At 32.1% G+C, this 16,876-nt stretch overlaps 1 protein-coding gene and 1 long non-coding RNA gene across 2 annotated transcripts; both read left to right on the top strand.

Moving 5' to 3' along the window:
* Positions 1-1,391: 1,391 nt before the first annotated feature.
* On the top strand, positions 1,392-13,746 carry LOC121968602. The gene is made up of 4 exons (XM_042518918.1): positions 1,392-1,395; positions 5,214-5,217; positions 12,998-13,030; positions 13,205-13,746. Coding segments are annotated over exons 1-4 (369 nt in total). The 5' UTR covers positions 1,392-1,393; the 3' UTR covers positions 13,535-13,746.
* Positions 3,796-4,617, top strand: LOC121968603. The gene is made up of 2 exons (XR_006108235.1): positions 3,796-3,825; positions 3,997-4,617. It is a non-coding gene; the product is annotated as an uncharacterized LOC121968603 (long non-coding RNA).
* Positions 13,747-16,876: the final 3,130 nt, after the last annotated feature.

Raw genomic sequence — 16,876 nt, 5'->3', positions numbered from 1 at the left:
TAATAGCATCAACCACACTAGTAAGAATATGTCTTAGGCTCGATCACATGTGAAATGAAAGTCTCTATTGATACTTAGTAAAAGAAAGTGTGCATTTGACAACTTAAACATTATTAGAAAGTATGTTGTGATAAGAATTAAGCCCTAAGGACAAATAGTTAAGGGTGATCAATTTGTGTGCTATTTATAATAAAATGTCAACATACTAATTATTATTTGCTTTTCCACATCAATAAATAAGGGCATAATAATGCTACAAAGATTTTTTTCATATAATAACTAGTCTACCAAAAAACAAAGACATGTGTGATGAAATAAGTATTCCTTGCATAGACAATCACTAGGTTGTATCCATGATCGCATAAAGATGACATAATAATCTTTAAGTGATATGAGCGAGAAATGTATATTCTCCACTTCACTAGTGCGGTTGATGTCATTCCACAATGATTGTGTTGTGTATTTCATTGTATTATGAGCACCATAAAAAAGCATCATGATATTTTTGGTGATTGTCTTATTTAATTTAACTAGTCTAGGATCCTAGTCATTGTTTACATGTATGTGTAGTCATGCCTTCAGAAAACACCTCAACTATTTGCTATATCTACTTTTGATGTTTTTTCATATGTGCAGTACACTTATCAATGAATGAAGTAAAAGTTGATCATTTTGTTGATCCTAAGCACCCCTCATCACCAGTCACATAGCGAGATGCAGAGAGATAAATCATGTACCAATCGAGTGGCCTCCTAGGAGGGAGGACATTTAATCCTCAAGAGAATAAGTACACTTATCAATGAAGAACTCATTTGCTCTAGCTTTCTTGACACTTTGTTTGCTCATGATCTCCAAAACCATAGTGATAGGCAGACAACTTGCACAAACCACTACCATTTTCTCTTCAAGCAACTAACAATGAAAAAGGCAACGAGAAAAGAAAGCTAGCTAATAAAAGCCAACGGCCTTGGAGATAATAAAATAAGAATAGTTGGTGATCTATTGCTTGACAGAAATGGCATCAATGGTGATAGTAGCTAGTGATGCATACAACTTGATCATAGACACTCACCATACATGAACCATCAAAGGATCAATATTACTCATAGAATGGACACTCACCATGAACGTCAAGCCATTTGTCAATCCACCTTAAAGCCACATGTTTGCAATTAGTTATTCTACTAACGTGGTGTAAGAATGTGTGTGAATGAATTTGTTGTATGTAGAGCAAATCCTATGCTTAGGCTATTATGCACGTCATGGATGTGTAACTTGGCCATTTGTTTTATGTACTAAAATATTTGATATTTATAAATGAAATAAATAAATCCATGGCTAGCTAGCTTGGCTTTAACTTTTTGTTTCTAAGCGTCCTATACCAATTACCTCCATGTCTAATGCCTTTATTTATGTTTGTTAGGGTGATGTTTACCCATTTATTTTAGTTTAAGTTTTTTTTTTTTTTCATTTTACATTATGAATACGCATAAATTTTATTTTAAGAGTTATCATGCTTGCTTTTCCTAATTATAGGCAACTTGTAGGATTAATGCTAAGGTTAGGTTAAGTTAAGTCCTCTATTGATTTCAAGCATAAATACTTTTATTTTGCAACATGTGACCTAATATGATTATGGTCTTCATAGTGTTTTTTTTAATAATTGAATTGATATTATTATATTTCAGGTGTGAAGTGTGTAATGTATGTTTTCTCTTAATTATATTCTTACAAAATCCGTTGGCTAGAGGAATTTATATATATATATATATATATTTTCCTAAATGAGCTAGTGCGAATATGAATTCTCATTTAGGTGGGTGTTACTCTGTTAAACAACTTATCCTGTGAATGATTAAATATATGAAATTGAGAGAGAATTATGATATTATTTTTCAAAGAGGGAATATTAAATGTGATGCCTAATGATGTAATGGAAAAGATAAAATGTCGCATCCACAATGCATCGTCATTATAACACTCATCATCTCATCAAAAGTATGAGGTCCACTGCCACATACTCATTATAACAACATATCTCTTTCACTCACATCTCTTTTAACATTAACACTCATTATTTATGAGCCTCACCGTCCACTTAATCATCTTAAAATTATATCATATTAAATAAATATATTTTAAAATATTTAAATTATTTTTATTATTTTTAATAATAATCTTACTTGTAAAAAAATAATTTATAATTTTTTAAAATAATATTAAAAATTTTACAATTTAAAAAAAAAGAAAATAAAAAAAATAGAGAGAGAGTGTGTTGAACCTTTGAACACCCTCTCTCCTCTCTCTTATTAGTGAGCATTATAATGTCCACTCACAATGAAAAGGGGATATTAAATGGACATTATAATACCTATTTAACACCCCATTGAAAATGCTCTAATTAATAAGAGAATAAAAAGTGATTATATTTCCTTATCTTCATTATATGATCTTTGCTATGCTTGGTGTGTATAACTTTATTTTTGTTGTGTATTATTCTACAATTATGATTTAATGATTGATATTATTATAACTAAAGAGTTCATCCTCTATATGTTTTATCCAAGTTCATGTCAAGTATATATCACTAAGCTTCTTGACCAATGTAGTAAAATTTAATAAATAATAAATAAAAATTTATCTTCTTGAATGAGATATTAGCTCATCCTTCCATGGTCAAGTTGCCCACACATTAACTTCAACTCCTAAGAGAATAGATTGGCCTATAACAATATTTACTAAAAGCATTAGGATGTAGTTCAATTATGATTAGAGATTCTTTGGCAAGTTAATTTGTTCACCTTAATTTGTTCTCCTTAAGGAAGGCATCATAATTCCAAAAGAGTAAGAGTTGACATCATGCCCATGCTTGTTCTTTTGATGGAGCAATCATAACCTTAAAGCAAAAACTAGGACAACCACTGTACTCATAAAATGACTCTAGGGAGAATTACAAAACCTCCCTGTGATTTACATCAATAGTTGGAATGAGGCCATCCATAAGTAATGCATAAGTGCCTTAATCATTTCAAACAATTTGAGTGAGGAGAGTCAAATGGAGATTACTATTTCATTCCAATTTGTTAAATAACTGCATAATTTTTTATATCACATTAAACTAATGTATGCATCGAAGAATAAAGGTAGATTTTTTTTATCAAACAATGTCAATAGTTCACATGGGTGGAGATGAGGTTGTCCCTTTAAAGTGTTAGATCATATCTCAGTTTTTAGTAATGACCAAGTGACATATCGAATTGCACCTTCTTCGTTCAATATTGAAATATGTATCGAAGAACATTATTGGCATGATGGAATTATTAGCAAATTAAGGTGCTAATCATACTTTCTAATAATTTAAGTTGCTCAAAATGCACATTTTGTTAGTAAAGGTTAAGGGCACATAAACAAGTGCATGCACTCATTATTTTCTTTTCCATACCAATAGTTAAGGGCATATTGCATACAAAAAGTTGTTGATATAATGACTATAATACAAAAAAATATGATGATGATAAGTGTTCCTTGTGAAAACAATTATAAGGGTCTTTCTAGGATTTCATTTTTCCATTATGAAAGACAAAATAATGAACTTCAACAAATACAAGAGATAATCGTATATTCTCTACTTCGTTAGTGCGGTTGATGTCATAGCGCACTGATATACAATTTGTTACATTATGAGCATGATGAAAAGGCATAATTAGATTTGTGATGTTCATTTTATTATGTATTTATTGATTTTAATAATCTAGTCGTTGCATATATAAACATGTAGGCGTGCCATGAGAAAACACAACTCTACCTAGAGGAAAGGAATACAAGGTAATTAACTTTCAAAATTCTTGGTTCTTTATTTATTTGTTTATATTTTCTTAATTTGCCCATAGTACTGCATAGGACCTAACTATGTTGTTCATTTACTAATGAAACTAGCACACATGTATAGTAGATGAATAAGGCATATACTTTATTGATGTTTGTTTATATGTGCAGCTACACTTATCAATGAAGAAGTACTCACTTGTCCTAGCTTTCTTCGCACTATGTTTGCTCATGATCTCCAAAACCATAGTGGTAAGTAGGCAACTTGAGGATAAACCACTACCATTCTCTCTTCAAGCAACCAACAAATGGAATGAATACATTAACATCGACCGGTTTGTCTCTAGTTCCAATGTTGTTGGTGAAAATGGAAACGAGGAGAGAAAGCTAGGAGAAACCAAAGCAGTTGGTGATCTATCAATTGACAAAAACAGTTCCAATAATGATGCAAACAATTTTACCACACAAATGAACACTCACTGTGACCTACACAATAAAAGGAGATGTAATGTCATCCACAAAGCTATGCTTGCTAGCTAGTTGTATTAACTACTACTATAGTGTAAGAATATATGTGTGTGGATGAATTTGCTCGTGTCTATATGTAGAGCAAATCTTATATCTAGACTACTATGAAATGGATGTACAACTTGGCCTTTGGTGTGCATGCTAAAATATCTAATATTTATAAATGAAATAAATAAGTTCGTGGCCTCCTAACTTGTGCATGCTAAAATATCTAATATTTATAAATGAAATAAATAAGTTCGTGGCTAGCTAGCTTGGCTTTAATTTTTTCGTTTTTAACCATCATCTATGCCCCACCATGTTAAGGGTAGGGGAAGAGGGGATCCTAATGGACTAATTTAGGTTAAAGACAACAAAATAACTTTGAATTTGCATTAAGTTCCATCCAAAAATATCATCTTAAGGAAGAGTTGCTAATCAATATCTAATGATATCAATAGGCTAAAAATATCTATTGAATAATATAAAATTATTTTTAATTCACAAGTTGAATTTCTAATTAAAAAATAACAGTTTGCTATCTTATCATCTACTTATGAACATTAATTCAAACTTGTTTATTTAATTTAATGAGTTAACATTGAGTGATTTATGATAGGATTTTTATAATCGTGGGGTTATGGAGAGGAAGAAAAGTTAAATAATCATTTGATTACCTCGTAGCTTCTCGTAGCTGGTTTGTAATTTATATGTCTAATACCATTGAGAATAATGATGAGAATTTCTAACTTTTACCTTTTACTTTATGAGGGCATGCCATGAGGTCAACACAGGCGTCCTTTCTAGAGTATTAAAGGTTTCTTGTGCATACATTATAGTATACGATGCAAGGATTAATGAAAGTTGTCTATCTTCAATAGGGGGAGAAATTCAATTATGGATAGTGATCCATACTAACACAATTTTGTGTAATTCTCTAACACAAATGAAATAATACTAACAAATGTTGCAATAATGTTAAGTGATGAAGATTTATATTATTACCAAATTTTACCTCATGAACTAGGAAGTAGTCAAACCATATATCATTAACCTATGTAATTCTCTTTTTCTATTGTGCTTGCCAGATGTTGTTTAATTAAGAGAAGTCTAAAAGGTAGCAGCATTGAAATATCCATTATTATTTTAAGATTTTGTTCTTCACTATTAATCAAATATGTTCCCAAGGTCTATAAAACCATTAAATTATGGTCCCTTTTAGTAGAAATCTGTGCATGTTAAAATTTTCTCAATTACTATACATCTATATGAGAAATGCTAAAATTTAAGGTAGTATTCTAGGATATCATGAATATATCAACCTCTTGGCCATGTACTAAACTTCTACAAATAAAATAAATATTCTTGAACTAGGTAGCTAATTATGCTTAATTTACATGTTCTTTCAGTAGTCTACACATTAAGTTCCTAAAACTATTGTGATGTAGTTCAAGTAGTTCACAATATCCTTGAAAGAGTTGAACTTATATACAATCTAGATTATATACACATGTATGTATTGTGAATTCCTTTGCATTCTACATACGGTTGTAGGTGATATCAAGGTATAGTCAATGGAATCAATTACAAAGAATCGAACGGCTGGTCCAGCTAGTTGCACTAGCAAGTTGCAACCTGTGTGCAGAGATGTTGAGATGCTGCGCCGAGATGCAAGATACCAAGCAAAACTGGCAAAGTGATAAATACACCAAGATCTAGTTACAAAAGCAATGAAGGACTTTTATGAAAGCAATAAAGAACCTTTATGATTTGAAATTTATTTCCTAGTCTCTTAATCTACCATCATTAAATATTGATAATTATGAGAAACATTTTAACTTATGATAACTTAGTATAAATACCACCACACGAGGGTTCTTATAATGGACAAGTTCAATTTATGAGTTTCAATAAAATATAATTGCAACTTCAATCTATTTTGTTCTCTCCTTTCTCCCTACACCTGCAAACACTTAGTCTCAACCATCCGTTCCTTCCAACATAGACAAGTGTAGAATGATAGAAGCTATTAGGAATAATAAATACCATTTAATTGAATGAACTTATAAATAGTATAATTTTAATTACTTGTAGAAAACTCAGACATTGCATTGCATACATGAGGTTATATAATTAATCTTTTTTATTGAAGTGATTGGAGATTCTTTTCACTTTGATTTTGTCACCTTTTCACCTTGAATGAATTAAGGCTCCGTAATTCCTAAAGAGCAAGGGGGCATCATGCTACGCCTTAATTTAATAAAGAAAAACCTAGAAAGAAATTAAAAAGAAATATTGGGAGATTATTAGTGTAATTATCCCTGTGTCAAGGTTGGTCAATTTAATTAAGCTCGAGTATGGATTCGAGTTTGAGTTTCAATGTTTGGATAATATATTTGGAAAATATCTAAAATGGGTCAAGTAGGTTAAGGTTGATTGGATACTTGACGATATGTGAGAGAAAAATCAAATAGGTCATGGTAGATCGGATATTTGGCTGATAAAGTCCTAACTCAAGAGTTAGGCAAGGGTAAAATTCTAACTGGAGGTTAAGCAAAGGAAAGTCCTAAGTGTGGTTAGGCTCGTATGTTCGCAAAGGGAAGTCCTAATTGCGGTTAAACAAAGAAAAGTCCAAGTGGATCAAGGAGGACACACGTTAGCAAAGGAAAGCACTAACTACAGTTAGGCAAAGAAAATTCCAAGTAGGTCAAGGAGGATCACATATTGGTAAAGGGAAGTCCTAACTACGGTTAGGCAAAGAAAAGTTTAAGTAGGTCAAGGAGGACCGCACGTTGGCAAAGAGAAGTCCAAGTGAGTCAAGGAGAACTACATATTGACAAGAAAAAAGTCTTAATTACGGTTAGACAAAAGAAAAATCCAAGTGGATTAAAGAGGACTGCACTTAGTGATTAAAAGTCTAACAAGAAGTTGGCACAAAAGAAAGTCCAAGTGGATCAAAAGGTCGACCAGATACTTGGTGAAGAAGTCCCAACAGGTCATGGTTGACCAAAAGTTCGGGAAGAAAATCCTAGACTTATATTAAGCAAGTTATGGTTGGGTAATCGATTGAAACAATCAATTAGGCCGAGCCTAATCAATTGGGATAATCGATTAGGGTCGCTTCAATTGATTAGGATGGATTCCTAATCGATTGGGAGCTTTATGAAGACAAATTGTGAAAACAATGGCTGAATCGATTAACCCAATTGATTCAACCACTGCTAATCAATTGGGTCAATCGATTAAGCAGTGTTTTTTTCATGAGAAGAGGGAATCAATTGAGGTAATTGATTATGAAGACTTAATAGATTAAGGCATTTTCGTGAGTGAGCAGAGAATTACGGAATCAATTGGGTAATTAATTAAGTCTCTCTAGTCGATTAGGTTCACCAATCGATTGGGATTAAAAAAAAAAGCTATTCTGCATGTGTTGAACAGTGGGATAATGTGGCAATCGATTAGGGAAAAGCCTAATCGATTAGAGGTGTCAAGTGAACACTATAAAAGGGTTTTTTCGTAAATGTTCAAGAGACAACTCTCACACATTCTTTCGCTAGTGCTTGATGTTGTGGAAGACAAAGTGTTGTTGCACTTTTCAAGCTTCAAGAAGCATCTACAAGCAACAAAAGATCAAACAAGCAAGTTTTTCAATGTATTGTGTATTTACTTCTTTGTTTTCTTTGTATTCTTATTGTGAGCTTGTATGAGCCTTCTCCGCCGTTGGATTATTTCCAAGAAGGGGTGATTTCATTGTGGATGAGATTGTGAGGAGAGTGGACTCTTAGATTAGTCATCTCAAGAAGGTGGATACTAAGTAAAATTAAGGGTGTTAGCATTGCTTCAAGTTTTTACTATAAATCATCATCAACAAAGTGATTGGAGGTAATCACCCTCCTCCTCTTGCTCCTAGAGTGTCCCAACAATTGGTATTAGAGTGAAGTCACTCTTTATTAGACTAATCATCGAAAGAGTAACGAGTTCGAGGAGGAAGAAGAAGTTTTGAGGTGAAACCCTAATTTCAATGGTTAAAGATTCATCATTAAGGAGTTCAACTTCAAATCAATTTCTGAGATGGATTTGGATATGATATCCGACCACCTCCACCCTATGGAATTAGGAGTTTCAGCCTTTGAAAATCAAAGGTAGAAATTTTTTTTATGATGGAGATAGAGCAATTATTTATTCTAATGAAAGGATTTCAAATTCCAATTGATGGAAATGGAAAGCTCCTCAAGAAGAAGAAATGGAGCGAGGAGCAAATCAAGAGGTGTGAGGCAAACGACAAGGTAACCAAATTATTGGTTAACTTATTGTCAAGCATCATATTGTGCAAAATTAGAGAATTTCAAGATGCTAAGGAGTTATGGAGTAAATTAGTAAAGCTTCATGAAGGTCTATCCTCAACAGAAAGCAATGAGAAAGGTAAAGAGGGAAACTCTTTATTTCACATGCATGAAGATTCAGAGGTTGAGAGACATTCAACATCCAAGGATAAAATCAAAGAAGTATCTACCTCTAGGATTGAGGGGAGTGTAGTTTGTTGACACCAGAATAAGAAGAAACCTCTACTTCTGGGTCAAATGAAGAATGATCATGTGTCACTCCTACAAGAAAAAGTATAATAATTTAAATTTGTAAAAATAAAGATTATATCATTTGCTTTGAGTGTAGGGAGGATGGACACTACAAGAATACGTGTCTAAAGTTGACAAAGAAGAAGGGTCAAATGACACCCAAGGGCAAGGAAAAGCCAAAGGAGGTCGGCCCCATGGTACGCAAAGGAAAGAAGCACATCATGTGTTTCTTGTGCAAACAAAAGAGATATTATCAGAGCCAATGTCCAAAAGGGAGAAATCCAACCAAGAAAAAAAAGGAGAAAGTTCAAGTCAAGGGGGAACTTCCAAAAGCAAGCTTAACGTACCATTAATAATGGTGCTTATTTAAATCATGATAAAATGCATGATATGAATAATTTCTATCATTTTAATATCATTTATTATGAAAATAGAAAAGCATGAAAATCATAAAAAGAATTATAAATCTTTTCATGTTAAGACTACCTTACCCAAGGATAGGAAGGTAGAAAACGGTTTAGGCAAAAAAAACCAATACAAGTTAAATATGTTCCTAAAAATAAAAGTGTCCAAGGCAATAATAGAAAATCAAAATTTGAGAACTTAATGATGAAAAATCAAGTTTTAAGGTCAAAATTTTAGAAATTAGAACAATCCCTTAAAAGAATGGAAAATTTGCTTAAGGGTCAAAAGAGCAAAACCTAGGTTTAAGATATCTTGAAGCGAAAATTCATCAATGCTAGCACTTAGATTTTATTTGGTATTCACCTCCTTGAGGTGACTAATCTAATAATCCACTCTCCTCATGATCTCATCCACTATGAAATCTATTCATTCTCGAAAATAATCTGGAGGCAGAGAAGCCTCGTACAATTTCACAACAAGAATATAATGAAAGCAAGAAATACATACACAATACAAACAAAAAATCTTCCTTGCTTGATCTCTTGTTGCTTGAAATGCCTCTTTTAGATTCGAAAATACAACAACACTTCTCTTGGAATCTACTAAGAACAGGTGGTGAAGAGCGGAGTGAGTATTGTCTTCAAATCTCAGGGGTTCACACAACGCATCCTAATCAATTCAGCTTTTCCCTAATCAATTGTCACGTTATCTAACCGTTGGCACACCTACAGAACGTCTCTTTTTCGAACCATAATCGATTGGTGAGTCATTCCAATCAATTCAAAGAGCCTTAATTGATTTCCCCATCGATTCTCAAACTCTATGTTTTCTCGTAAAAGGCCTTAATCGATTAGGTCAATCGATTAAGCCTTCTTAATTGATTACATCAATCGATTCCCTCTTCTCGTGACAAAACACTGTCTAATCGATTTACCCAATTGATTAGTGGTGGCTAAATCGATTGAGCAAATCGATTCAGCCATTGTTGTCGCGATTTCTCTTCACGAAGCTCCCAATCGATTAGGAATCTATCCTAATCAATTGGAGCGGCCCTAATCGATTATCTCAATCGATTAAGCTTACTTCAATCAATTACCCAATCCTAACTGGCTTAATCCAAGTATAGGGTTTCCTTGTGCAACTTTCAATCAACTGTGATCTGTTGGGACTTTTGCACTAAATGTCCGATTAATTTTTTGACTCACTTGAACTTTCTTTTATACTAACTTACCGTTGGACTTCCGATCATCAAATGCGATCCTCCTTGACTTACTTGGATTTTCCTCTTGTCTAACCGCAGTTAGAACTTTTCTCTTGCCAGCGTGCGGTCCTCCTTGACCCACTTGGATTTTCCTTTGTCTAACCGCAGTTAGGACTTCCCTTTCCCAATGTGTGATCCTCCTTGATCCACTTGGACTTTCCTTTATCTAATCGCAGTTAGGTCTTCCCTTTGCCAATGTGTGATCCTCCTTAATCCACTTGGACTTTTATTTACCTAATCATAGTTAGATCTTTACTTTATCTAAGTTCTAGTAAGAACTTTACCCTTACCTGACTCTCAAATTAGGACTATTATGTCATGGATGTGTAATTTGGCCATTTGTTTTATGAACTAAATATTTGATATTTATAAATGAAATAAATAAATCCATGACGGGCTAGCTTGGCTTTAATTTTTATTTCTAACCATCCAAGACTAAGTACCTCCAGGTCTAATGTCTTTATTTATGTTTGTTAGGGTGATGTTCACCAATCTTATTTTACTTTAAGGGTTTTTTTTTCACTTTACATTATGAATAGGCATAAATTTATTTTAGGAGTTATCATGCTTGCTTTTCCTAATTATAGGCAACTTGTAGGATTAATGCTAAGGTTAGGTTAAGTTAAGTCCTCTATTGATTTCAAGCATAAATACTTTTATTTTGCAACTTGTGACCTAATATATGATTATGGTGTTCATAGTTTTTTTTTTTCATAATTTAATTGATATTATTATATTTCAAGTGTGAAGTGTGTAATGTATATTTTCTCTTATATTCTTATAAAATCGGTTGGCTAGAGGAGTTTATATATATATTTTTTTCTAAATGAGCTAGTGCGAATATGAATTCTCATATTCTGGTGGGTGTTACTGTTTACTCTATTAAACTTATCTTGTGAATGATTAAATATATGAAATTGAGAGATAATTATGATAGGGAATATTAAATGTGATGCCTAATGATGTAATGGAAAAGATAAGATGTTATGGGGGCTAATTAATAAGAGAATAAAAAGTGATTATATTTCCTTAGCTTCATCATATGATCTTTGCTATGCTTGGGTGTGTATACCTTGTTGTGTATTATTCTACAATTAAGATTTAATGATTGATATTATTACAACTAAAGAGTTCTTCCTCTATATGTTTTATCCAAGTTCATGTCAAGCATATATCACTAAGCTTCTTGACCAATGTAGTAAACTTTAATTAATAAATAAAAATTTATCTTCTTGAATGAGATATTAGCTCATCCTTGCATGGTTAAGTTGCCCACACATTAACTTCAACTCCTAAGAGAATAGATTGGCCTCTAACATTAATAGTTACTAAAAGCATTACGATGTAGTTCAATTATGATTAGAGATTCTTTGCCAAGTTAATTTGTTCACCTTAATTTGTACTCCTTAAGGAAGGCATCATAATTCCAAAAGAGTAAGAGTTGACATCATGCCCATGCTTGTTCTTTTGTTGGAGTAATCATAGCCTTAAAGCAAAAGCTAGGACAACCACTGTACTCATAAGGCTCTATACTTGGCTTTTTGACTCATAAAATGACTCTAGGGAAAATTACAAAACCTCCCTGTGATTTACATCAATAGTTGGAATGAGGCCATCCATAAGTAATGCATAAGTGCCTTAATCATTTCAAATAATTTGAGTTAGGATAGTGGCTCTAGAATGGAGATTACTATTTCACTCCAATTTGTAAAATAACGGAATAATTTTTATATCACATTAAACTAATGTATGCGTCAAAGAATAAAGGTAGTTTTTTTTTTCGAACAATGTCAATAGGTTCACATGGGTGGAGATGAAGTTGTCCCTATAAAGTGTTGGATCAGATCTCAGTTTTTGGTAATGACCAAGTGACATATCCATTGCACCTTCTTCGTTCAATATTGAAATATGTATCGAAGAACATTATTGGCATGATGGAAGTATTAACAAACTAAGGTGCTAATCATACTTTCTAACCATTTAAGTGGTTCAAAATGCATATTTTGTTAGTAAAGATTAAGGGCACATAAACAAGGGCATGCACTCAATATTTTCTTTTCCACACCAATAGTTAAGGGCATATTGCATACAAAAAGTTGTTAATATAATGAGTATACTACCCAAAAAAAAATGATGATGATAAGTGTTCCTTGTTAAAACAATTATAGGGGTCTTACTAGGATTTCATATTTCCTTTATGAAAGACAAAATAATGAACTTTAGCAGATACAAGAGATAAATATCGTATATCCTCCACTTCGTTAGTGCGGTTGATACCATAGCGCACTGATGCACAATTTGTTATATTATGCGCACGATAAAAAGGCATCACTAGATTTGTGATGTTCATTTTATTTATTTATTTATCTATTTTATTAACGTAGTATTTGCTTATATATACATGTTGATCATGTCTTGAGAAAACACATCAACTCTACCTAGAGGAAAGGCATACAAGGTAATTAACTTTCAAAGTTCTTGTTTCTTCATTTATTTGTTTATTTTTTCTTAATTTTTCCATAGTACTACATAGGACCTATCTATGTTGTTCAATATTTACTTATTTAACTAGCACACATATATAGTAGATGAATAAGGCATATACTTTATTGATGTTTGTTTATATGTGCAGCTACACTTATCAATGAAGAACTCACTTGTCCTAGCTTTCTTCGCACTTTGTTTGCTCATGATCTCCGAAACAGTAGTGGTAAGTAGGCAACTTGAGGATAAACCACTACCATTCTCTCTTCAAGCGACCAACAAATGGAATGAATACATTAACATCGATGGATTTGTCTCTAGTTCCAATGTTGTTGGTAAAAAAGGAAACGAGGAGAGAAAGCTAGGAGAAACCAAAGCAATTGGTGATCTATCAACTGACAAGAACAGTTCCAATGTTGCAAACAATTTGACCACACAAATGAACACTCACATTGACCCACACCAAAAATGGCATTAAATGGATGTAATGCCACCCTCAAAGCTATGCTTGCTAGTTGTATTAACTACTATTATAGTGTAAGACTATGTGTGTGGATGAATTTGCTCGAGTGTATGTAGAGCAAATCTTATGTCTAGACTACTATGAAATGGATGCGTGTATAACTTGGCCTTTGGTGTGCATGTTAAAATATCTAATATTTATAAATGAAATAAATAAGTTCGTGGCTAGCTAGCTTGGCTTTAATTTTTCATTTTTAACCATCATCTATGACCCACTATGTTAAGGGTAGGGGAAGAGGGGATCCCAATGGATTAATTTAGGTTAAAGACAACAAAATAACTTTAAAATTGCATTAAGTTCCATCTAAAAATATCATCTTAAGGAAAAGTTGTTAATCAATATCTAATGATATCGATAGGCTAAAAATATCTATTAAATAATATAAAATCATTTGTGATTCACAAATTGAATTCCTAATTAAAAAATGATAGTTTACTATCTTATGATCTGTTTATGAATTAAACACATACTGTTCAGACTTGTTCATTTAATTTAATGAGTTAACATTGAGTGATTTATGATAGGATTTCTAGCATCGTGGGGTCATGGAGAGGGAGAAAAGTTAAATAATTATTTGATTACCTCATACCTTGTTTATAATTTGTATGTCTAATACAATTGAAAATAATGATGAGAATTTCTAACTTTTACCTTTTACTTCACAAGGGCATGCCATGAAATCAACACAGGCGTGCTTTCTAGCATATTAAAGTTTTCTTGTAAGGATTCATGCAAGGATTAATGAAAGTTGTCTTAATTTCTTCAATAGGGGGAGAAATTCAATTATGGATAGTGATCCATACTAATACAATTTTGTGTAATTCTTTAACACAAATGAAATAATACTAACAAATGTTACAATAATGTTAAGTGATGAAGATTTATATATATTACCAAATTTTACCTCATAAAGTAGGAGTTAGTCAAACCATCATTAGCCTAATAATTTAATGAACAGACGCTGGGAAGAAAAATGGATAGAGCTATAGTTTTTTGGCACTTAATTCTTTTTTTCTCTTGTGCTTGCCAGATGTTGTTTAATTAAGAGAAGTCTAAAAGGCAGCAGTATTGAAATATCCATTATCATTTTAAGATTTTGTTCTTCACTATTAATCAAATATGTTGTCAAGGTCTATATAACCATTAATTTATGGTCCCTAGTAGCATACTGTGCATTTTAAAATTTTCTCAATTACTATACATCTAGATAAGAAATGCTAAAACTTAAGGTCGTACTCTAGGTCATCATGGATACATCAGCCTCTTGTCTATGTACTAAACTTCTACAAATAAAATATATTCTTGAACTAGGCAACTAATTATGCTTAATTTAATATTCATTCAGTAGACTACATTAACTCCACATTACAACAAAAACGACAAAAGATTTTATCCATTATCTTTGTCATTTAAAAACTATTATAATTAACACTATTGTTAAAAGTGTGCTAAACAACAACGATTTTAAATTACTATCTTTTAATATCAAAAACAACAATTTCATAACGTTTAAAAACCATTATCTTTAAATGTTTTGATAACAATTAAACACTATTGTCTTTCTTGAGAACCTCAATCTTAGATGATGGTTGGGTAATAATTTAAAACTATTGTCTTTAACTACTTTTCGTAATAGTTTAAAAATCATTGTTTGTTCCCTCTATATCCGTGGGGCCGGCATTAGGGGGTCGTTAATATAGCGGATTTATATTTTTTTAAAAAAAATTATTGTTTGTTGTAATTAGAAAATGCTTTGAGAACAATTAAAAATCATTATCTTTGAATTTTTTTTTCCACAATATTTTTTCCTATAGTTAAAAATTGTTATCTTTATAAGAAAAATTGTTGTCTATTTACAATATATAAGATAATAATTAAATATAAAAAATAACCAATCGAAAATAAAATATTTACTACATTTAATCTTGTTAGGACCCGTGCGAGTTACACCTCTGATTTACTTGGTCTCTACCTCCTTGATGTGACTAATTAAAGGATCCAGACGATGCATACTGCTCTACCATACAAAAATATTCTATTTTCCTGACGAAATATTCCGTAGGAATTTCGTCGATATATTCGATTATCGACGAAGTTCCAACGAAAAATGGTTTGTCAGGATATGCTCTATCAGAAATGATTTTTCCTACGGAATTTAAACTTATGTAGTTAACATTACCGACGGATTATTTAATCCGTCAGTATATTCCAAAAATTATTTACCGATAGAAATATAGTTTCTATCGGTATAGGCTGTTGGAAACACTGTTTCCCACAACCAGTATTTATCGACGGAAACTTTGATTCTGTCAGTAATTAACGACGAAAATAGACTTTTTCGTTGGTATACAGTAAGATACACCGAGGGAAACAACTTTTCTGTTGGTAATTAACGACAGAAAAATCTATTTCCGTTGGAAAATATCGCGTATACAGTAACCTATGAAATAGGGGAATACCGACAGAAACAATTTTTCCGTCGATATTTCATCAATAAAAAATAAATTAGATTACCGATTTTGTATTCAGGATCTATCATGTTTATAATTTACATAGCTATATAAAACCATCAAAAGCGATGATATTTCATACATACATACAATCACATTTTACACATTTAACAATTCATACTTACAAACAAACACAATTTTAACAATTCATACATTCTAACAAGTCATATATCACAAACACAAATAAACTTATATAAACAAATTATCTTGTGGATAGAAATAAATAAAAATAAACACAATCTAAACAATAAACAATAAACAAAAACACAAACATAATAATAGAAACAAATATCCATATCTAAATCTAACAAAATCAAATAAATTATGATCAGTTTGATGTATAATTCTAAATTTTGTATATATGTATTGTTGGAGATCAATACGTTGCAAAAGATTTGCAACGTTTTGTTGAGGAGATGATTGGTTTATCTCCCTCAATGTATATTGCAATTAAGAGTAATCAAAGCATCGGTGCTTTCTTCCTATATACATATGCGTCCAAGTGAAATTAGAGGGAGTGGGGTGTACGACGGTGAACTCAAAGGTGATCACAGAGAAGAACGTCCGGCAAGTGGGATTTGGTTTGTGACACTTCAGTAAAGGTTCCTACATGGTGATCTTCTCCGGGACAGTAGCATCTCCAGAATGGTGGTTGTCGTCGCAACAGTAGTAGAGTCGTCTACAACATCTTCTCTGAGTTTCTCCTCTAGAGCACTGTAAGTTCATTTCGTTTCGTATGAAGTATGTTATTATGAGCAACAATGGTATCAAAGCCATTGCTCTTGGG

Source organism: Zingiber officinale, chromosome 3B (assembly GCF_018446385.1).
Source record: "Zingiber officinale cultivar Zhangliang chromosome 3B, Zo_v1.1, whole genome shotgun sequence".
NCBI classification, from domain to species: Eukaryota; Viridiplantae; Streptophyta; class Magnoliopsida; order Zingiberales; family Zingiberaceae; genus Zingiber; species Zingiber officinale.
The sequence above is the reverse complement of the archived record's forward strand: the minus strand, read 5'-3'. Positions and strand labels throughout refer to the sequence as shown.